The sequence below is a fragment of the Mobula hypostoma genome, chromosome 13 (assembly GCF_963921235.1).
Source record: "Mobula hypostoma chromosome 13, sMobHyp1.1, whole genome shotgun sequence".
In the NCBI taxonomy this organism is placed as follows: Eukaryota; Metazoa; Chordata; class Chondrichthyes; order Myliobatiformes; family Myliobatidae; genus Mobula; species Mobula hypostoma.
Genome location: NC_086109.1, coordinates 24,068,987 through 24,091,505, shown reverse-complemented (window position 1 = coordinate 24,091,505; position 22,519 = coordinate 24,068,987). Strand labels below are relative to the sequence as shown.

Here is a 22,519-nt window from a genome sequence, read left to right as displayed (position 1 = left end):
TGCTGCAGATGAAGGAACTGAGAAAAGGGACTAGCATTTTTACAGAAGACAGGGTGGGAAGAGGTATAGACGAGATACTGTGGGAATTGGCAGGTTTATAAAAGTTGTCGGTAGAAAGTTTGTCTCCAGAGATGGAGACAGAGAGATTGAGGAAGGGGCAGAGGTGTCAGAACTGGTCCAATTGAATCGAAGGGCAGGGTGGAAATTGGAGGCAAAGTTGATGAAATTGACAAGCTCAGCATGGTTGCATGAAGCAATACCAATGCAGTCATCAATGTAGTGCAGGAAGTGGCTTCCTGGCATTTCCAAAGCCCTACCCTGGTCCCTGCTTTATTCTGACCCTGGAGAGTGATATTTTCTTACTAGTGGTGACCTTTGAACCTTCACCGACAGATGGGTAACCTCAGCTTTAAAGCAGAATGAATGAACGAACAAAAAAAACAACCCTGGAGATGGTGGAACTCCAAAATTAAACCAAAAACTGAACACAAACGCTATAAAATTTCAGCAGGCAATGCAGAAATAATTAACATTTTGGGCCCAGAAACCCTCGGCAGAATTCTATGCAAGGATCCCGTCCTGAAATTAATGGAAGAAGCGTGAATGAAGGCAGGACATTCGACCACATACAGCATCACATTCAATCCAAATTGTGTCCTTATCCAATACGTGTGCGCACACAAAGGCACAGACCAGCATCCTTCCTCATGGAGCATAACAGATTACTCCATTTCTAACTTTAAAAACAAAGACATTAATGTTTATACATTTCAATTACAGAACAAATCACTTAAGCTCTTTTTAAAATTAATTACATCAGAGGACATTAATGATGATTGCTAATTGGGTGAATGGAGTCCTGTCTTGTTTCTCATTGTGCTAACACAGGTATCAATCAGAACACAGTCAGGCTGAACCTGAATGAAGGGGAGGAATTCAGGAAGTTCCTTCTAATCTCCAGTCCTGGTTTTGTGGAAAGCCTGTTTATTCTCCTACTTTGTTTAAGCCATTCTCACAGATTAAGATAAAATAGCATAGCATTTTCTTCAGCAGCATCTTGTTCTCGTCTAGGAGAGAGAGACTTTGGTGTCGAAATTTTGAAGTTGTTTCTACTACAGGCTTCTAGTGCCAGCGTTGAGTATTTCTTCAGTCAAACACAGCTGAGAAATTAATAAATCCCACTCACCAGTCTGCTGTGGCAGCTCAGCTGCAGTCTGGCTATTGCACCCCACCAGGCATCACAATCTGCCAGATCTGATTCTCAAATGCAATCCATGTGCCATGTGTAAAATTTGGGGGTCGCCCTCAGGCCAACAGCTCGCATATGGCTACCAGCGGCCTACAGTTGGTGTGAGTACTAACCCCCACTGCAAACGTGTTGGCAAAGTTAATCCCTTGAAAACCTGATAAAGTCCTGCAACACTCATCCCAAATTCAAGCAAGGTACATTTCACATTTCCTTATGATATGGAAATGGAAATATTCCATTCAGCCCATTGATTCTATTTCAGACATAAGTTTCCATTTCCTCTGTAACTAATTATCCCCCTGATGCTCCTACGCTAAGACTTGTTTTCAGTAGCTAGTTAAGCAACAGGCCCAGTTGGGGGGGGGGGGTGTTGTTGAGGGGACACAGTGGAAGTCCCAACCCTCACCCTCCCCCCACCCCGCCTTTCTCAGTCTCAGCAGTTCTCCAACAAGGCAGCAACATACATCTGCCACCACAGCCTCAGGCTTCTCAATGAAGCGGAGAACCTGGTTTGCCATCAGCAGCATGAGTGGAAGAATGCGGAGAGCAAAAATATAGTCAACACCTACGGGCATTCCACCACGCTATGCCTTGCATGCTCCTTCACAAGGGGGGTCAACTTGACTCCTACAAACTCTGGACTTTCGGCACACCATTTTCAATTGCAACATTCACAAGGAGCTAAGTAAGGAAGGTATTCATTAGTCCTTGATACATCCTTCCCATTTGCTTCCATTTATCGCATTCCAGTCTCTGCCTTTAACTTCTACCCTCTCTACCCTCCCTTTCCCACCTGGCTCCATCTGCCCAGATTCTTTTACCTTACCTGTTTTCACCTATCACTCACCAGCCTCTGTCTGTGGATTCCCCTCTCCCACCAATCCATCTGCCCATCATCCCCCATCTGACTTGGTTGCACCCATTTCTGAAAAGCCCCTGCCTCACCCCACACTCTTACCTCAGTAGTGGCTACCTCCCCTCTACACTCTGTTATCAAGCAGGGTCTTGACCCAAAACGCTGACTTGCCTTTTGCTTCCACAGACGCTGTTGTGTTCCTCCAGGAGTTTTGTTTCTTTTTGGTCCAAATTCCAGCATCTGTAATCTCTTCTGTCTCCATCGATTACCTATGTTTGTGAATGGGAAGAAATATGCCTAAGTAACCTGCTTTTGTATTACCAGCTCAGGAGTAAATATCAGGAGACTGTTGGGAAAAGTAATGTCATGGTGTCTTTAAGGCCCATGAGAGAGAGCACAGGCTCCAGCTTAACATTCCACTCAAAACAGAAGGTAGTCCAACAGTTTTTCTTTCAAATAGATTCGTAAGTCACCTGTGTCCTGTAGGGAGACCTATATACTGTAGGCTTTCTCTATGGAAACTTTGTGATGGCTGCATTGGCAAACAAGCAAGTTTTGAGCAAACCAATATATGTCTTTCACTAAGTCGATGGTCTTCCAATGGTAGTCCTTGTTGGTCTTTCTACATATCTCTGAGATCAGTCCATAGAGCAGAGTCTTGTGTTGTTCAGTTCCTCAGGATGTACATTGACAAAGACCACTACTGTATTTCCCTTTCTAGACTGTTGTGGCAAATAATCACACCAATAGGAGATGGATGATATTTTGATCTGCACCACTGCCCCAATCAACAATTGAGATTTTGGTTGTACATGAGGGATCTCATGGAAAGGTTATTCTCACCAGCAGCTAAGCAAGGTCTTCTTGCTTGGTTGAGAGTTAAGCGAATGAGACATTCTGCCAAGTGACCTTGATGACCTGCCTGGACGCCATCTGATGGGACCTACTGCCTTCTTCTCCCACAGGATCTCAGGAACATTCTGTGGAAACGAAAACTGTCTGATCGATTGTGGTTAGAGGTGTTTCTCTGCAGGTACTTTCTGCAAGAGACAGATGGTGTGACAAAATCCAAATGAATGGAATATTCCTTGGCAATCTGCCCAGGTCTATCCTTCACAACAGAAGGGACGGGAACAATACTTGATGTTTACAAGCCCATGGTCTTCACAGAGCTTGATGAATCTACACACAAAGGTGGCCAACAGGATGAAACCTCTGTTGAGTACAATTCCTCTTTTTCACACTGGAGATCAACACATTGTATCTCTAGATCAGGGGTTCTCAATCTGGGGTCCATGGACCCCTCAATTAATGGTAATGCTCCACGGCATGAAAGAAGTTTGTGAACTCCTGCTATGGATGAAGTGGAAACTACTCGAAAGGGCCACACCTTTACTACGTAGAACAACACTAACTGAACCTTGCCTCTACATTCAGGGTCTTTTCTGCAAAGACAGAACATTGCTTCCACATTCCCAGCTAGGGTTTTCACTTGCTATGCACTCCTCCATACTAATTTCCAGCACCTTAAGGATGGTGAAGTATCTGTTGGACCAGTTCTCAAAAAGCATTACCTCACCCTTGCTGTGATTGTTTGCCAACCTCAATGTCAGTTCAAGCTGGTCATGAAGGTTCAGTGTGTGAAAATTTCAACAAGTCTGGATAGAAAATAGTGTCATGGGCTTTGACACCACTCCACCACTGCCTGGGATCATCACTCCTCTTATACCTATTTGGTATCAACTGATACCAAAAACTACTTTTTTCCAGATATATAATTTACTCAGAATGTATTCTGTGAAAGAAAATGGGGCATTGCATTTTCTTCATTCACTGGGCCAAGGACATCATTGCATTTGCTGATAAAAGTCATATTATCTCAACATATCATAAATATTTCATCAGTGAAACATCTGGAAGGTTATTACACAGGGATAAGCCCTTTAGCATTCCGGAAGCAAGGACCCAGTACTGTGGCTTTTCCCTAATGGACCTTTGGAACAATAACAAAAGTTCAGTGCATCTCGTAGCAAGTACTCCTACACCTTGGAACATGCCAGTCTATAAACTTCTTTTGCAGATGGCTCCCTGAGCTGGAAAACCAACATGTTTTTTTGGGCAGCCCAAGGAGCACCAAATTGACAAACATCTGCAAGAAGATCATCAAGTACGCATCCCAACGAATAGCCTCTAGAGCATTGTTCTGCATTATGAATCCACGAGGGATGCACCTTGAAAATAACCACACGTACCCTTTCCAGATATTTTTTTGGCTTATGCCTGCCCCAGAAGGAAGTGGGAGATTACGCCAGAGCAACCTTGAGGCCAGAGCATGATGCACTACAAACTTGTAGTAAATGAAAGATGTAATGGGGGAAAGTCCATTTGATCATGAGTTAAGTGAGGTCATATTTGAGAGTTTCTGGAGATCAGGCATACTTTCAAATGAGTTTAACAGTGCTTCAGAAACCATTCAAAAAGACTAACCATCTTCACATACATAGTCCATGGAAACTACTGCTTGATCATGGTCCAGAGTATGTTTTTGCGGATACCTTTCCATGTGGCACAGGTAATATGACAAAGTCAAACCCAATAGGACAGTTCCTGGTTAATTCTTTGTAAAACCTCAACATGTAGCGACATTTGTTGTTTATGTACTCAGTCTCTATGCAGAGCTTGCTGCAGCCACACACAGGAGTGGCCATCAGGCTGTGGTCCACATAAGATACATTACCGCACCCCCCCCCCCACTTTGAAGAGCTGTGTACCACATCTCTCTGGACATTATCCACTTCTGATCTCCAGATGAAATGGAACCTGGTTCAGGTGACAACCATGACAAGGTTATGAGCTATAGCTACACAACATAGAGCAACATTAGCAGCACCTTGCAATTGTTGACTGGATTCTTTCCCATTGTCTAGAGAAAGCACCACTTCCATTTTCTCCACTTCTGCTGGTTTAAAATCTCAATACCGCACCAGAATGTTAACCTAGACTTCTGTGCTTAAATTTCTGTAGTGAGACATAGACAATGCTATAAGTATGTTTTCCCAATAAACCACAACAGACTCAAACAGCGCACTCACTAAGCTCACACATCAAGACCAGGCAGTCAGATGAAGAACCTAAGTGTCACGTAATACGACTGGATCATCTATTGGCCTAAAAAAACTCTAATGACCTGTCTTGAACAGGAAGTGATGTCAGGTGCTATTAGTGGGTCACAGCTGTGAAGATTTAATTAGCAGGATTGCTAAACTTAATTGAAAACCAATTAGAAGATGATGGATTTTGATTAGCAATTTAAATTTTTTAATATAATTTGTATTAACCAGTTTCAGGCAGATGTGGAGTGTGTCAGTGAGGGAATGTGGAAATTACATTTTAATACAACTTGTACTGAGAGATTGGTTGTTATGTCTGACACTAGTCAATTCTGTCCATTAAAAGGAATTAAAGTATGGGCTTCGAGAGCAATTCCCCGTGCCTTACTGGCAGCCCAATAAACAGGTGATACTGAGCAAGCAGGATATTGACAGTGGTAGAATGTTTAGGAAGGAGAAAATCATCTGTCCATTTTTTGACATTGCTCAGTTTGTCACTTTATTTACTTCAGATTCAAATTCAGATTTATTTATCACATGTACATCAAAGCATGCAGTGAAATAAATGCAGCGTTTGCATTAACAACCAACACAACGTAAGGATGTGCTGGGGGCAGCCCACAAGTGTTGCCACATATTCCGGCGCCAAATTCTTCAGTTTTCTTTTTTGTCCTCTGAGCAGATAATTATCCCTTTTGGCTCGTATTTTACTGTTACTCTCACGTGGATCAACATGATGCCAGCTTTGTGATTATTGGTTTGCAGTGGATGGACATATTCAGTGTTGAATTTATTAGCAGGCCAATGCCAAGTTACCTGCTCAGTTAAAAAGTATGAGCTTTGGTCTGCCCAAAACTTGCTGATCCTCAGATCAGAATTAGGTTTAATATCACCGGCATACATCATGAAACACAGCAGTATAATTCAAGGCATGATAATATAGAAAGAACTGAATTACAATAAGTATATCAAATAGTTAAATTAATAACTAGGGCAAAAACAAATAAAATAGTGAGGTAGTGTTCATGGTTTCAATGTCCGTTTGGGAATTGGATGGCAGAGGGGTAGAAGCTGTTCCTGAATGGAATCTCAATCCGGTTTATTATCAATGACATATGCTGTGAAATTTGTTGTTTTGTGACAGCAATACAGTGGAAGATATAAAAGAATTACTAAGTTACAATTAAAAAATAATTTTAAATAGGAATTTTGAGCTAGTGTTCATGGACCATTCAGAAATCTGGTGGAGGGGCAGAAGTTGTTCCTACAACATTGAGTGTGTGTGTTCAGGCTCCTGTACCTCTATGGTAAAGGGATATTTGTAAGTGAGTGCTGGTGACTGGCGTGTTCCAAGGTGCAGGAGCACACACTGAGGGCTGCACTGAAGCTCCATGCACAAGAACTCTGTGGGAAAGGTCCCTTGTCTGGGCTCCTGCTGCCACTGAACACTGAGTGACTGGGCCCTATGTAACAGCCTCTCAAATGTTTCAGAGTTGCATTGTTTAAGGAGGAAACATGAGTAGTGTTGACATATTGCCTTAAATTTATAGTACAGTGATTGCACAGTCTTGTCCTAATTATATTTACATTGTGAATAAAGTATATTTTTGAAATATAAAAAAAATTTCAAATATTTTTTTGCCATGATTCATTCCCTTAGTAATACAGGACTCTTGTGTACTGTTTGCAGGGGTACATGTTGAAATAAAAATTGACTGCTGCTAGAGGATCATCAACTTGGTGAAAAATGTACTTTGGTTTTACCTGAAACCTCTTTGTCACCATTCTGTACTCTCTAGCTCATGTCCCACAATTCTTCTGTTTGGTTGTATCTGCAAATTTATCCACTTTGAATTGAATTTGTATATCCAAGACTCTGGCATAAATTGGAAACAGCAGGATTCCAAAAATTAATCTTCAGCACCCTTCCCCACTCCTGCTCCACAGAACATAGAACATTACAGCACAGTACATGTTCTTCAGCCTACAATGTTGTGCCAACCTTCTACCTACTCCAAGATCAATCTAACCCTTTCCCCCACATAACCCTTGATTTATCTATCATCACTTTGCCTATCAAGGAGTTTCTTAAATTCCCCTAATGTACCTGCCTCTACTACCATCTCTGGCTGTATGTTCCATGCATCCCCTACTCTCTGTGTAAAGAACTTACCTCTGACAACACCCCACCCCACCCCACCCCATACTTTCCAATAATCACCTTAATATATGCCCCCTTATATGACTATTTCTGCCCTGGGAAAGAGTCTCCGGCTATCTAATACATCAATGCCTCTTACCATCTCGTAGACCTCTCATCCTCCTTCGCTCCAAAGAGAAAAGCCCTAGCTTGCTCAACCTATCTTTGTAAGACATGGCCTCTAGTCCAGGCAGCATCCTCTCCTCTGCATCCTCTCTAAAGCTATCACATTCTTCCTACAATGAGGCAAACAGAACTGAACACAATATTCCCAGTGTGATCTAACCAGGGATTTATAGAGCTGCAACATTACCTTGTGGCTAATGAACTCAATCCTTGACTAATGAAAGCCAATGCACCACACATCTTCTTAACAACCTTATGAACTTGCACGGCAACTTTGATTGATCTATGGATATGGGCCCCATTATCCCTCTGTTCCTCCATGTGTAACAATACCCTTTGAACCAATTTCTGTGGTTTACTGTTCTTCAGCCAGTTTCATAGCAATTTCCTAAGATTTCACTACAAATCCCCATGGCTTTATGCTTATTGAGGAGTCTTTTGATGTGGAATGTTGTCATCATCCTTTTGGAACTCCAGGAAGAGTGCCTCAGTGGTGAACTGGCTCATCACTGCCATTATGATGAGCCAGGCTCATCCTGTCTTACACTGCTTCCTCCGTAATCACTGTACAAATAATTTGGTTTTCATGCAATGATCAATCTTAATATTTTACAGTTGCTTGTGCTTGCTTTTTCAATTCCACTAATGTAGCCACCAAATGGGACTGCCTCCAATCTTCTTGATTCTGCCCAGGATTCATTAATGATTATCAGTGTCTCAGAAATCCAACTCCCTTAGTCTCTCTTACCATTCTGCAATAAATCCCCATTGACTCAGGGGACTGTAGTTTTAAGTCACTTCAGCCTTTTTAAGGTTTCTACTTTATTTGAAAAGGGAAGAAAAACTTGTACGTAAATCGTGCATTCTCAACGTCAAGACAATCAAAGTATTCTGCAGCCATTGAAGTATTGTTAAATAGTAATTTAATATTGACCAGATAATCCGTCTGGTGATGTCAGCTGAGGGATGAAGAGTAGCGAGGAAAAAGGGGAGAACTCTCATGCTTTCCTTCAGTAAAGGGTTACTGACCCCCAATAATGCTGGAAGATTCTTGGTTTAGTGTCTCATCTCAACAGTGGAGTGCCATTTCAGTGCTGTTTCTAGAGGGGTTCACCCTCTCATCAAAAGTACAAAGTCAGAAGGCAGACACGAGGGAAAGCTGCACTCCCTTCAAAATATGTTTATCAGCACATTTGTTTCATTATGCCATCTTTTGCATTTGTCTGGGTTAAAATTGTGTAATTGGCTATATAATTTGTACATAACATATAATAAGTGGCATGACTTAAAGATTACTTTGTCAGAAGGAAGAGATTAGCTTTTCCTCATCTTTGCCTTCTGACAATAATCTTTGAGTCAAGCCCCTCCAACAGTGCGATATAACTTCACTGTTTCCCTTTTGAAAATGCTGTGCTGCTTTAGCACTGTTCCTGCAACAGTGTATTGCTCTCTCAGTTTTCTCAGGGCTAATCTTTTCTCTCAACTCCACTTTACCCTATTTACCCAATAGAAACATAGAAAACCTACAGCACAAAACAGGCCCTTCAGCCCACAATGCCGTGCTAAACGTGTACTTAATTTAGAAATAGCCTAGGGTTACCCATAGCCCTTTATTCTTCTAAGCTCCATGTACCTATCCAGCAGTCTCCTAAAAGACCCTATCGTATCTACCTCCACCACCGTTGCCAGCAGCCCACTCCACGCACTCAGCACTCTCTGCATAAAAAACGTACTCCTCACATCTCCTCTGTACCTACTTCCAAGCACATTAAAACTGTGCCCTCTTGTGTTAGCCATTTCATAGAACATAGAACATAGAATAGTACAGCATAGTACAAGCCCTTCGGCCCACAATGTTGTGCCGACCCTCAAACCCTGCCTCCCATATAATCCTCCACCTTAAATTCCTCCATATACCTGTCTAGTAGTCTCTTAAACCTCACTAGTGTATCTGCCTCCACCACTGACTCAGGCAGTGCATTCCACGCACCAACCACTCTCTGAGTAAAAAACCTTCCTCTAATATCCCCCTTGAACTTCCCACCCCTTACCTTATAGCCATGTCCTCTTGTATTGAGCAGTGGTGCCCCGGGGAAGAGGCGCTGGCTATCCACTCTATCTATTCCTCTTGTTATCTTGTACACCTCTATCATGTCTCCTCTCATCCTCCTTCTCTCCAAAGAGTAAAGCCCTAGCTCCCTTAATCTCTGATCATAATGCATACTTTCTAAACCAGGCAGCATCCTGGTAAATCTCCTCTGTACCCTTTCCAATGCTTCCACATCCTTCCTATAGTGAGGTGACCAGAACTGGACACAGTACTCCAAGTGTGGCCTAATCAGAGTTTTATAGAGCTGCATCATTACATTGCGACTCTTAAACTCTATCCCTCGACTTATGAAAGCTAACACCACATAAGCTTTCTTAACTACCCTATCCACCTGTGAGGCAACTTTCAGGGATCTGTGGACATGTACCCCGAGATCCCTCTGCTCCTCCACACTATCAAGTATCCTGCCATTTACTTTGTACTCTGCCTTGGACTTTGTCCTTCCAAAGTGTACCACCTCACACTCCTCTGGGTTGAACTCCATCTGCCACTTCTCAGCCCACTTCTGCATCCTATCAATGTCTCTCTGCAATCTTTGACAATCCTCTACACTATCTACAACACCACCAACCTTTGTGTCATCTGCAAACTTGCCAACCCAACCTTCTACCCCCCACATCCAGGTCGTTAATAAAAATCACGAAAAGTAGAGGTCCCAGAACAGATCCTTGTGGGACACCACTAGTCACAATCCTCCAATTTGAATGTACTCCCTCCACCACCACCCTCTGCCTTCTGCAGGCAAGCCAATTCTGAATCCACCTGGCCAAACTTCCCTGGATCCACCTGGCCAAACATCCCTGGATCCCATGCCTTCTAACTTTCTGTATAAGCCTACCATGTGGAACCTTGTCAAATGCCTTACTAAAATCCATATAGATCACATCCACTGCACTACCCTCATCTATGTGCCCGGTCACCTCCTCAAAGAACTCTATCAGGCTTGTTAGACACGATCTGCCCTTCACAAAACCATGCTGACTGTCCCTGATCAGACCATGATTCTCTAAATGCCTATAGATCCTATCTCTAAGAGTCTTTTCCAACACCTTTCCCACCACAAACGTAAGGCTCACTGGTCTATAATTACCCAGACTATCCCTACTACCTTTTTTGAACAACGGGACAACATTTGCCTCCCTTCAATCCTCCGGTACCATTCCCGTGGACAACGAGGACATAAAGATCCTAGCCAGAGGCTCAGCAATCTCTTCTCTTGCCTCGTGGAGCAGCCTGGGGAATATTCAGTCAGGCCCCGGGGACTTATCTGTCCTAATGTATTTTAACAACTGCAACACCTCCTCTCCCTTAATATCAACATGCTCCAGAACATCAACCTCACTCATATTGTTCTCACCATCATCATTCCCTCTCATTGGTGAATACCAAAGCGCTGGGAAAAAGCTTCTGACTATCCACACAATCAATACCTCTCATCATCTTATACAACTCTATCAAGTCTCTTCTCATCTTCCATCGCTCCGAGGAAAAAAGGCCAATTTCACTCAACCTATTCTCATAAGGCATGCTCCCCAATCCAGGCAACATCCTTGTAAATCTCCTCTGCACCCTGTCTATAGTTTCCATATCCATCTTGTAGTGAGGTGACCAGAACTGAGCACAGTACTCCAAGTGGGGTCTGACCAGGGTTCTATATAGCTATAACATTACCTCTCAGCTCTTAAACTCATTCCCATGATTGATGAAGGCCAATGCACTATATGCCTTCTTAACCATAGAGTCAACCTGCGCAGCAGCTTTGAGTGTCCTATGGACTCGGACCCCAAGATCCCTCTGATCCTCCACACTGCCAAGAGTCTTACCGCTAATACTATACTCTGCCATTATATTTGACCTACCAGAATGAACCACCTCTTGATTCCCTCAATATTCAAAGATCTATGGATTCTTCTCTCTCTCTCTGTTAATATATCAGCAACTGAGCTTCCACAGTCCAAATGGGCAGCAGTTTCTCAAGAGATCCACTACCATCTTGGGAATTTATTCAATGGCAACCCTGTTAGTTTGGAACCATGACTCACATTTCTGGACAATCCAACCAGGGCAAATTATCATCCCTACTTCTAGCCTTAAAAACCCATGAAAATTTTATACTTTTCAATGAAATTTTAAACTCAATTTCAACAAGGCCAAGGAGCTGATTATTGACTTCTGGGAAAACCAGAGGTTCATGAGCCGTTTTTCATTGGAGAATCAGAGGGGGAGAGGGCCAGCAGCTTTATAATTCCTTGGTTGTTAGTATATTGGAGGATCTGTCCTGGGCCCAGCACACAAGTGCAATTAGGAAGAAAGCATAATAGCGCCTCTACTTCCTTAGAGATTCGGAATGACATCTAGAACTTTGACAACTACTGTAGATGGGTAGAAGAGAGTACATTGACTGGCTGCATCACAGCCTGGTATGGAAAGACCAATGTCCTTGAATGGAAAATCCTACAAAAGTAGTGGATGCGGCCCAGTCTGTCAAGGGTAAAGCCCTCCCAAGCACTGAGCACATCTACATGAAACGCTGTCGCAGCAAAGCAGCATCTGTCATCAGGGACCCCCATCACCCAGGACATGCTCTCTTCTCATTACTGCCATTAGGAAGAGGGTACAAGAGCCTCAGGACTCACACCTCCAGGTCAAGAACAGTTACTACCCCCCTTGAAACAAAGGTGATAACTTCACTCAACTTCACTTGCCCAATCATTGAAATGATCCCACAATCAATGGAATTACTTCCCAGGACTCTTCGTCTCATGTTCTCAGTATTTATTGTTTGGTTTATTTATTTATTTATTTATTTATTATTTCTTCCTTTTTGTATTTGCACAGTTCATTATCTTCTGCACTCTGGTTGAATGTCCAAGTTGGGCAGTCTTTCATTAATTCTGTTAAGGTTATTATTCTATAGATTTATTGAGTATGCCCACAAGAAAATGAATCTTGGGGTTGTATATAGTAACATATATGTACTTTAATAATATATTTACTTTGAACTTTAAACCTTGAAATCACTGTTGATTTTTCTAAACTCTGGAGAGATTGGGTATTGACTGCTTCATTGCCCCTCATTGAATATGCTCAATAAACCCTTACTATACTCTATTTATTGCAAATATCTCTTTAAATTTGAACAGGATTTGGCCAGGGATCTGTTAATCTGTCACTTTTTCCTCTTTCCTACCTTTGTTTTGTCTCTGCTTCCTTCTTCCATGACACGTGCACTATTTATTGAAGGCTATAGCAAACAAGTTCTTTTGCCTCAGTCCTTAACACGTTTTTCCCCTTCAAGAATTTATCCTATTTCCTCAAGAAAGTTATTCTTGTACCCGTTTTCACTCTTAGACAGTACAAAATAAATCTCCCCTCTCCTGTGGCTCTCCTGAAATTTGTCTTAAATTGATGCCTTCTGGTTACTGACCGTCCTGCCACTGGGCACACTTCTATCCCCACCAAGCTGTCTAAACCCTTTATGATTCGGAACTCTCTATTAAATGTAAGTTGTTCTTTCTCTGCTTGCAGGTGCCCGTGTCAGTGGCCATGATGAATCCACAGGTGATCACCCCGCAGCAGATGCAGCAGATCCTGTCCCCTCCCCAGCTGCAAGCCCTATTGCAACAGCAGCAGGCCGTCATGTTACAGCAGGTAAGCAGCATGCCGCACGTTATGCAGGGGAGTGCTGTGTGAGACAGGCCCTGTGGCACCAATACTGCATTGTGCTCAGTCAGCAGCTTCTGTTTGTTCTTTGGTACTAATCAGTCATCGGGCTACATCAGGCCTCTGAGTCCTGACAGCTGCTTTGCCAGAGAATTCTCATTTAACCTGGTGAGTGTCAGTGGGACTCTCGTCATTGCTAATCCTTAAGCTGCAAGTCTGGGGTCAGCTGTGGCTCTGACTTGGGAGCACTCTGCCTCACACCGGACCTCACTGCGTACAATTCCAGAGAATCCAATGGGAATGTGAGCAATACACACAAAGTGCTGGAGGAGCTCAGTAGGTCAGGCAGCATCTATGGCGAGGAATAAACAGTCGACATTTTAGGTCAAGACCCTTCGTCAGAAATGGAAAAGAAGGGTGAAGAAATCAGAAAAAAAACGGTGGTGGAGGGAAGGGTAAGGAATACAAGCCTGCAGGCGATAGGAGAAACCAGCTGAGGAGCATGGGGTGTGCTTGGGGGAGGGGCAAAGTTAAAAGCTGGGTGGTGATAGGTGGAAGGGTAAGGGACTGAAGAAGAAGAAGGAATCTGATAGGAAAGGATAGTGGGCGGTGAAGAGAAAGGAGGAGGGGCACCAGAGGGAAGTGATGGACATCTGAGGAGAAGAGAAAGGGTAAGAGGGGAGCCAGAATGGGGAACAGAAAAAGAGTAAAGGGCAGGAGGATTCAATTACTAAAAGTTAGGGAATGTCGCCTATTTATTTCTCTCAATAGCGACGTCAGGAGGCCATCAATGCTAGACAGAAACCCAGCACTCATGTCATGGAGTCATTCAAAACCAAAACAAGCCCTCTAGCCCATCCGTGCCAACCTATCGATCATCCACATGCACTCATCCTATATTAATCTCACTTTATTCTTCCTGCATTCCAATCAACTTACTTCGTCCTGAATCTGCCACTCACCTGCAGGCTCAGGGCAACTTACAGAGACCAATTAACCCACATGTCTTAGGGATGTGGGAGGACCTGGGAGAACCCAGGGGAAACACACGTGGTCCCAGGTGGAACATGCAAGCTCGACACCAACAGTTCCAGGGGCTAGGATCGAACTTGGGTCACCTGAGCTGCAAGACAGCACCAGCCCTATCAGCTGCAGCTCTGTGCCAGTCAGGAGCTGGAAAGCAATACAGAGTGTCCCCTTCTTTGCCCCAACTCCTTACTCTTCCCATCCTTCCCCTCTAATAGTGTTGTGGCAGCTTCCCTAGCAGTAATGCTAACAAAGCAGAGTCCTCGAAGTTAACCTGGGGAACCTGAGTGCAGCAATCTCAGCAGAATACAAGTCTGGCAATGACAGAAGTGGAGAAGTTGGAGATCAATATATATCATGATAAAAAGGGAAGAAATTCTCTCCACTGAGGACAAGGAACATGTTTTGAGGAATGAAAATGTGCTGGCAAACTTCCAAATAAGATGCATTCATTAGCATTGTAGCAGAACTAAAAAAAATAGATAAATTATAAGGACAGGATGCACAGAACAGACCTGTATATCTTAAATGTTGATGATTAAGGGGTGATCTAATTATGGTAAATAGGGCAGTATTTCTTCTGATGGGGGATTCCAAGACAAAGTGGAAGGCTGTTGTGGGTTGAATAACAGGATAGAAGCTGGGCCATTCTGGCCGACATGATTCATGTGAAAGATACCAATCCCCAAAAAATCTGTTGGGGTGGGGAGTCAGTTGAAAATTCCCTCAGTCTGCTTTATAAATTCTCTTCAGCTGCAGGATGTTAAAGAACGTGGAACCGAGTCAGGTAGTTGGAGTTAAGATGTACAGCCGCCATCATCTAATTGAATGATAGAACAGAGACAAAGGACTGAATGGCCTTCTCCTGTTCAGCAAGTAGACTTCCTGCAAGCCGACAAGGAATGAAAATGAGAAGAGTTAATTCAGTCGGTGTTGACGCACGCATGCTGCCCTGTACTTGTATAATCAGTTGCTTTCACTTTAAACGAGTCACCAATCTAAATTAATATATTTCTTGGATCCTTCTAAACATAGCAGTCATCCCAAGCAGTATTTTACAGGCTCCTCATCTACATGTCACCAGCACACAATGATCCCACAGACCCTGTAGGATTGCACTGACAGATAATTAACTTTCCACCGAGAATTTAATTGGTGTTGTCTAACGCAGAATAGCAGTGAAGTTTGCACTGTATGCTGGCTATTGTTCTGATATTAATTTTCTGATTGCTTCATCTGTGGGGATTTTTTTTTTACCCTGACTGAGATTCTTTGTGTTTTCTGTCTTCTGTTTTCCCCCTGCCCCCTCTAACTGTCCTCCCTCCCTCATTCTCTGCCGTCACCTCACTGCCTTCCATTCCGTAACAGCTTCAGGAGTATTACAAGAAGCAACAGGAACAATTGCATCTACAGCTGATAACCCAACAGCAACAGCAGCAGCAACAGCAGCACCAACAACAGCAGCAACAACAGCAAACTGTCAAACAGCCAAAAGAGGTAAGTTCATCCCCGTAACTGTTGGCTGGGTGAACTGGGTGGGAAGGTGACCATTTCAACCCTTCCCCTTTTAGTAAAAGGTACTGGCACTTTCCTCACCTGGTACAGCAACTAAGTGTGTGAGAGCAAATGGGAACAGACGGCTATTTGACTGTGGCGGCATCCCAATCTCGGTTGCGACTGGTATTATGGTATGGTTTAGCTGAATGGGCTGAAAGGTGAACACTTGTCTCATGAGGAAAGGTTGAGTGAGCATGGGCTTTTCGCTTTAGATTGAAGGAGGATAAGAGGCAACTTGATAGAGGTGTATAACAGTACGAGAGGTGTAGATAGAGTGGACAGCCAGCACCTTGTTCCCCCAGTGTGGTAATAGTTACTACTAAAGCACATAAGGCAAGGGTTCCCAACCGTTTTTATATCACAGATCCCTACCATTAGCCGAGCAGTCCATGGACATCAGGTTCAGAACCCTTAGTTTAAGGTGAGTGCAGGTAAGTTTAGGGGGGGATGATAGAGGTAGGTTACAGAGAGTGATGAGTGTCTTCAACACCCTGCCAAAGTTTGTACTAGAAATTCAAAAGGGACATAATGTGTCTGTCTTAGATAGGTACATGGATGTAAGAAAAATACAGAGTTATGGGCTCTATAAGAGGGAAGGGTTAGAATGATCGTGGAGTAGGTTTACATAGATTGGCACAACATTGTGAGCTGAATAGCCCATACTGTGTTGTACTGTCCTACGCTATGTTCTGTAAAACACACACGTCCTCTCATTCTTTCACCCAAGAATAACTGGTTTTGCTCTCTTAAGATCTTCTCAGCTCCACTGATCACTGGTAAGGCTCAGTTTAGTACTTGATAGATACTGTTTTGGATTAATAGTTCATAAGAATTTGATCGCTTCCTGAGTGGTAGAGGAGAAGTTATCTGTGCATAATTTCTTTTAATGTGGGAGTAACTATTACACAAACGAGCTAACACATGGACTTCACAGAACACAAAGCACTGCTTTAGCTTCGTAGCAACATAATACAGAGTTTAATGCTTGGTTCAAAATCTTGGCTATGCAAAGGTTACGCCATCAATATGGTAAACTTTTATAAAATGGTGGCTAAACCTCAGTTAGAAGCTTCCTTATGAGTACCACACTTATGGAAAGGGTAAGGATTATGGAGGCTGGCAGAAGAATTTATTGGAATTGTACCAGGGATGGAATACCTCAGTTGTGTGAAGAGAGTAGAGAATACAGGAATATTCTTTCTGCTGCTTAGAATGTTAAGAGAAGATTTGATAGACAAGTTTAAGATTAATCACGGTATTGATTGAGTAAATAAGGACCAATTTTTGGCAGTCGTAGACAGGTTTACTGCATATAACCACAAAACCAAAGGCGATACAAGGAACATACTTTTATACTGTTATTTGTCATGACCTGAAATGCTTTGGTTGATGGACTAAGTAGCCTCCTACTGACCAGTAATATTCATGATTTAATCATCTGATTCACTATCAGCAACAAATCTCGACATCCATGCGTGAACCAGTTCCTGATGGTAGTTATATATAGCTCTCCAAACAAACCAAGATGTAGTCTACAAGTTATGATGGGAGATAGAAAAGACACGACAAAAGAGCAACGTTATGATAGTCATGGATTGGGTATTGTGTAATGAACTGGATTTGATGAGGGAGCTTAAGGTAAAGGAACTTTTAGTAGGCAATGATTAAAATATGATAGAATTCGCCCTGCAATTTGAGAAAGAGAAGCTAAAGTCAGATGTATCAACATTACAGTGGAGTAAAGGGAATTACAGAGACATGAGGGAGCTTGGAAGAGGACACTAGCAAGGGTGATAGCAGAGCAGTAATGACTGCGGTTTCTGGGAGCAATTTAGAAGGTGCATGATAGATACATCCCAAAGAAGAAGAAGTATTCTAAAGACAGGATGACACAACCATGGTTGATGAAGGAGGTCAAAGCCAACATAAACGGCAAAGAGAAGGCACATAATAGATTAGTAGGAAGGTAGAAGATTGCGAAACTTTTAAAAACCAACAGAAGGCAACTAAAAAAGCCATAAGGGGGGAAAAAGTTGAAATAAGAAAGCAAGCTAGCCGATAATATCAAAGAAGATACCGAAGGTTTATTCAGATATATAAAGAGTAAAAGAGAAGTGTGGGCACGTGGCCAAGTGGTTAAGGTGTTCAACTAGCGATCTGAAGGTCGTGGGTTCGAGCCCCAGCTGAGGCAGCATGTTGTGTCCTTGAGCATGGCACTTAAAATCACACAGTGCTCTGCGACGACACTGGTGCCAAGCTGTATGGGTCCTAATGCCCTTCCCTTGGACAACATCGGTGTCATAGAGAGGGGAGACTTGCAGCATGGGCAACTGCTGGTCTCCCATACAAACTTGCCCAGGCCTGTGCCCTGGAGAGTGAAGACCTTCCAGGCGCAGATCCATGGTCTCGCAAGACTAATGGATGCCCTAATAAAAGAGAGGTAGGAGTAGATAATGGACTGCTGGAAATTGATGCTGGAGAGGTAGTAATGGGGGACAAGGAAATGGCAACCAAACTGAATGAGTATTTTGCATCAGTCTTCACTGTGGAAGACACCAGCACTATGCCGGAAGTTTGTGAGTGTCAGGGGGCAGAAGTAATTGCAGCTGCTATTACTAGGGAGAAGGTGTTTGGGTGGCTGAAAGGATTGAAGGTAGATAAGTCACTTGGATCAGATGGCTTACACTCCAGGGTTCTGTAAGAGGTAGCTAAAGAGATTGTGGAGGTGTTAGTAATGATTGCTAGATTCTGGAATGGTTCCAGAGGACAAGGAAATTGGAGATGTCACTCCACTCTTCAAGAAGGGAGAGAGGCAAAAGAAACAGAATTATAGGCCAGTTAGCCTGGCCTCAGTGGCTGGGAAGTTGTTGGAGTCAATTGCTAACGATGAGGTCTCAGGGTATTTGGAGGCACGTGATAAAAAAGACCAATGTTAGCATGATTTCCTTGAGGGAAAATTTTGTCTGATAAATCTGTTAGAATTATTTGAGGAATTATCTGATTGGCTGCTAGTGACTAGTGGAGTTCTGCAAGGGTCAGTGTTGGGATTACAGTGTTGTACATCGTGGATTTGGATGACGGAATTGATGGCTTTGTGGCCAAGTTTGTGGATGATACGAACATGGGTGGAGGAGCAGGTCGTGCTGAGGAAGCAGAGAGGCTGCAGAGGACAGTTTAGGAAAATGGGCAAAGAGGTGGCAGATGGAATACATTGCAGGGAAGTGTATGGTCATGCGCTTTGGTAGAAGGTATAAAAACAGAGACTATTTTCTAAATGGGGAGAAAATTCAAAAATCCAAGGTGCAAAGGGATTCAGGAGTCCATATACAGGATTCCCTAAAAGTTAATTTGCAGTTGAGTCGGTGGTGAGGAAGGGAAATGCTATGTTATCATTCGTTTCAAGAGGATTGGAATATATAAACAAGGATGTAATGCTGAAGCTTTATAAGGCACTAGTGAGTCCTCAGTTGTAGTATTGTGGGCCCCTTATTTAAGAAAGGATGCCTTGACATTGGAGAGGGTTCAAAGAGGTTCACAAGAAAGATTCCAGGAATGAGAGGCTTATTGTATGAGGAGCGATTGATGGCTTTAGGCCTTTACTCGTTGGAATTTAGAAGAACGAGGGGAGATCGTATTGAAACCTATGGTATATTGAAAAGCCAAGACAGAGTAGATGTGGAAAGAACATTTCCTTTGGTGGGAGAATCTATTACCCGAGGGCACAGCCACAGAATAGATTTGGAATGGAGATTAGGAGGAATTTCCTTAACAAGAGTTTGGTGCATCTGTGTGACAGGCGGCTGTGGAGGCCAGGTCATTGAATGTATGTAAGGCAGATGTTGGTAGGTTCTTGATTAGTCAGGGTGTAATAGGTTATGGGGAAAAGGCAGGAGAATGGGGTTTGTGAGAGAAATGGATCAGCCATGATGAAATGGTGAAGCAGACTTAATGGGCCAAATGGCCTAATTCTGCTCCTATGTCTTATGTTTCTGTCTGGTCTAATAAGCCCATAGCAGTAATGGGCCTTTCTCTCAACCAGATATTAATCCCATGACAAATGAGCATTTCGTAGATGATGAGATTGGATGCAGGAGATTTAGGAGTTTAATTGGGTTATGGAGTTGAAAATTAAAAGAATTGCCTGTGGGAAACCAAAAAGTTAAAGATGCTTTTATGCAAGTATTACCAAAACATATTACAGTGATAGCATTACACTGTATCTAACCCTTAGAATTTGTGACTTGGGATTGTTTGATGGAACAGTTTCTACATTGCAAGGATTTTATCCCATATTGTAGCTGACCTAGGACTGTTTAATACATGTGGCTGCATAAAATGTGAAAACTTTGGAGTCACCACTGTGAACATTTCAAACTTTGATGAGAACAAAATTTACAAAGCCAAAATTAGAAAAAGATCCAAAGAATTTTTTTGCGTAAGATGAATAACTATTCAAAGATTTCCCAAGTCTGGCCCACGACCCTCACAGTCAGATCCTTGTGTTCACACCTGTCTGTTAAAATGTGTAATGGCTTCCAGATTGCAGAAGTATTCCTATTCTTGGTTCTGTGTGAGGAGCTGGTCCTCTGCACAATGGTTGTGCACGTGCCATCTGGTGCAGATCCATGGGTGTATTCTAGGCACACACCAGGTCAGCCCTGAGAGATGTGAGTGGAGTGTTTGCTGCTCATGTTGTGTATACACCTGAGAGTAGTACAGTGTATGTGAGCAAAGGAAAATGGGCCATTAATGAGGACAATATGCCTGGTTACTTCTGATAGGTGGAATGGTCAACATCAAGAGCTTTAGAGGCCTCACACAATTTCTGCTGAAATTATAGCTATGCCAAGGGGTTAGTAGGCAAATGGAAGTTTAGAATCCAACACAAAGTTAGGGTGAAATGTATTTTCAGTGTCAGTACAACGTTAATTGAGGCAATGCGATACAAATTTGCTAATATAAAAACAGAAAAATATCCAAAAACTGAAAATGTTGTAAGGTCATCACTCTGAAGCATTAAATCCATCAATCCATAGGTGATCCTTGATACCTGAGATTACTAGTGGTTTCTGTTTCTATTTCATATTTCCAATATCTGTGTAATTTTGCTTTGGTCTGAAATGTTGATGATTGATTCTAAGTTGGTATTCAGAAGAAATAGGAGAATGAATTGACCAAAAGGCTCTCAAGCCTGATCTGCCATTCAATAAGACGGTGGCTGAACCTTCATGTCATTTTCAATTTTTCTACACAAATCCCTTGATTCCCCGAGTGCATGGAAATCTGCCGAGAATGACAGAGCGCTCACTGCCCTCTGGGGTGGAGGAGTCTGAAAATTCACAACCCACAGTAGAAAAATAAATCTCCTTTTCTCAATCCTGTATGTCCAGACACTTACTTTGAGACTCTGACCATTACTTTTAGTTTTCCCTGTTTGTCCAGCCCAGTTTTAATGAGATCACCTCTTAATCTTCTAAACTCCAGAGATTAAAAGTCCTTTCTACAAATCTCTCCACAAGGAATCACCCCTCTCAACACAGGAATCAATCTCGTGCATTTCATGTCCTCTAAGGCAAACATTTCTGACTGGAAATTCACTCCCTAGATGGTAGCCCTGAACGCACCAAATCGTAGTTCTGCCAATTAGAATGAATTTTAGAGGCAGAGTACAATACTCATTTGATGCTGTACAGCAAACTTGGTCCTGCTGATCCTGGGGGACAAATTTTTCGACAATCTTTCCGGCAAGGAGACTAAATGGGTTAAAAAAGACTCTAGGTGCAGTCTCAAATAAATGAGTGTGGTAAGATTGCTCGCTTTATATTCTGGCATTATTCCATTAATGGTTAAATGCCATTTACTTCCCCATTGCTTGCTGTACTTAAATGCTAACTCAGTAATTAATACATAAAGATGGCCTTTGAAGAGCAAAATTTGTTAATCCCTATTTTTATTTAAATTTCCTCTTTTTTCCATTCTTCCAATCAAAGTAGTTAATTTCACACATTCTATTTCACCACCTTTTTATCCAATGATTTAGAATGCCTGTGCTACAACTCTTTGTATCCTTTTCACAGCTTACTTTACATGTAATTTGTACCATGAACAATCTTGAATATATTACCCACAATTTATTCTTCTAAGCATAGATAGAGATTGCTAGTAGCTGCATCAATCTTTGAGACACTTCCCTAGTCAGTTCTTGTCATTTTGTAAATAATCAATTTATTCCTACTCTGCTCCATGTCAATTAACTTGTTCACAATCCATGCCTAAAAATTATATGCAACCGCTAAAGCCAGGAGGTCCCAACCTGGGGTCCATGGACCCCTCAGTTAGTAGTAGGGATCCATAGCATAAAAAAGGTTGGGAACCCCTGCCTTAAGCTCTGATCTTGTATAAAAGCAGTAGCAGCAAGGTGCAGGATTGTAGTGGTTAGCACAATGCTTTACAGTACCAGCGACCTGGATTCAATTCCCACCACTGCCTGTTTGTACGTTCTCTGGGTGCTTCGGTTTCCTCCCACTGTCCAAAAATGTTCCATCTGGTACATTAGTTGGTACTAATGGTACTAACTACATTAGCTGGTCATTGTAAATTGTTCTGTGATTAGGCTGTGACT

The 22,519-nt window shown here is 42.6% G+C and overlaps 1 protein-coding gene across 2 annotated transcripts in view; it reads left to right on the top strand.

The window, feature by feature from the left end:
- Positions 1-22,519, top strand: part of foxp4 (forkhead box P4) — a 398,372-nt gene that overhangs the window by 271,865 nt on the left and 103,988 nt on the right. For both annotated transcript variants that reach the window (XM_063065460.1, XM_063065461.1), the window contains exons 4-5: positions 13,180-13,302; positions 15,709-15,837. In XM_063065460.1, coding sequence (XP_062921530.1) covers positions 13,180-13,302; positions 15,709-15,837 — 252 coding nt within the window. The remainder of the gene's footprint in view (positions 1-13,179; positions 13,303-15,708; positions 15,838-22,519) is intronic.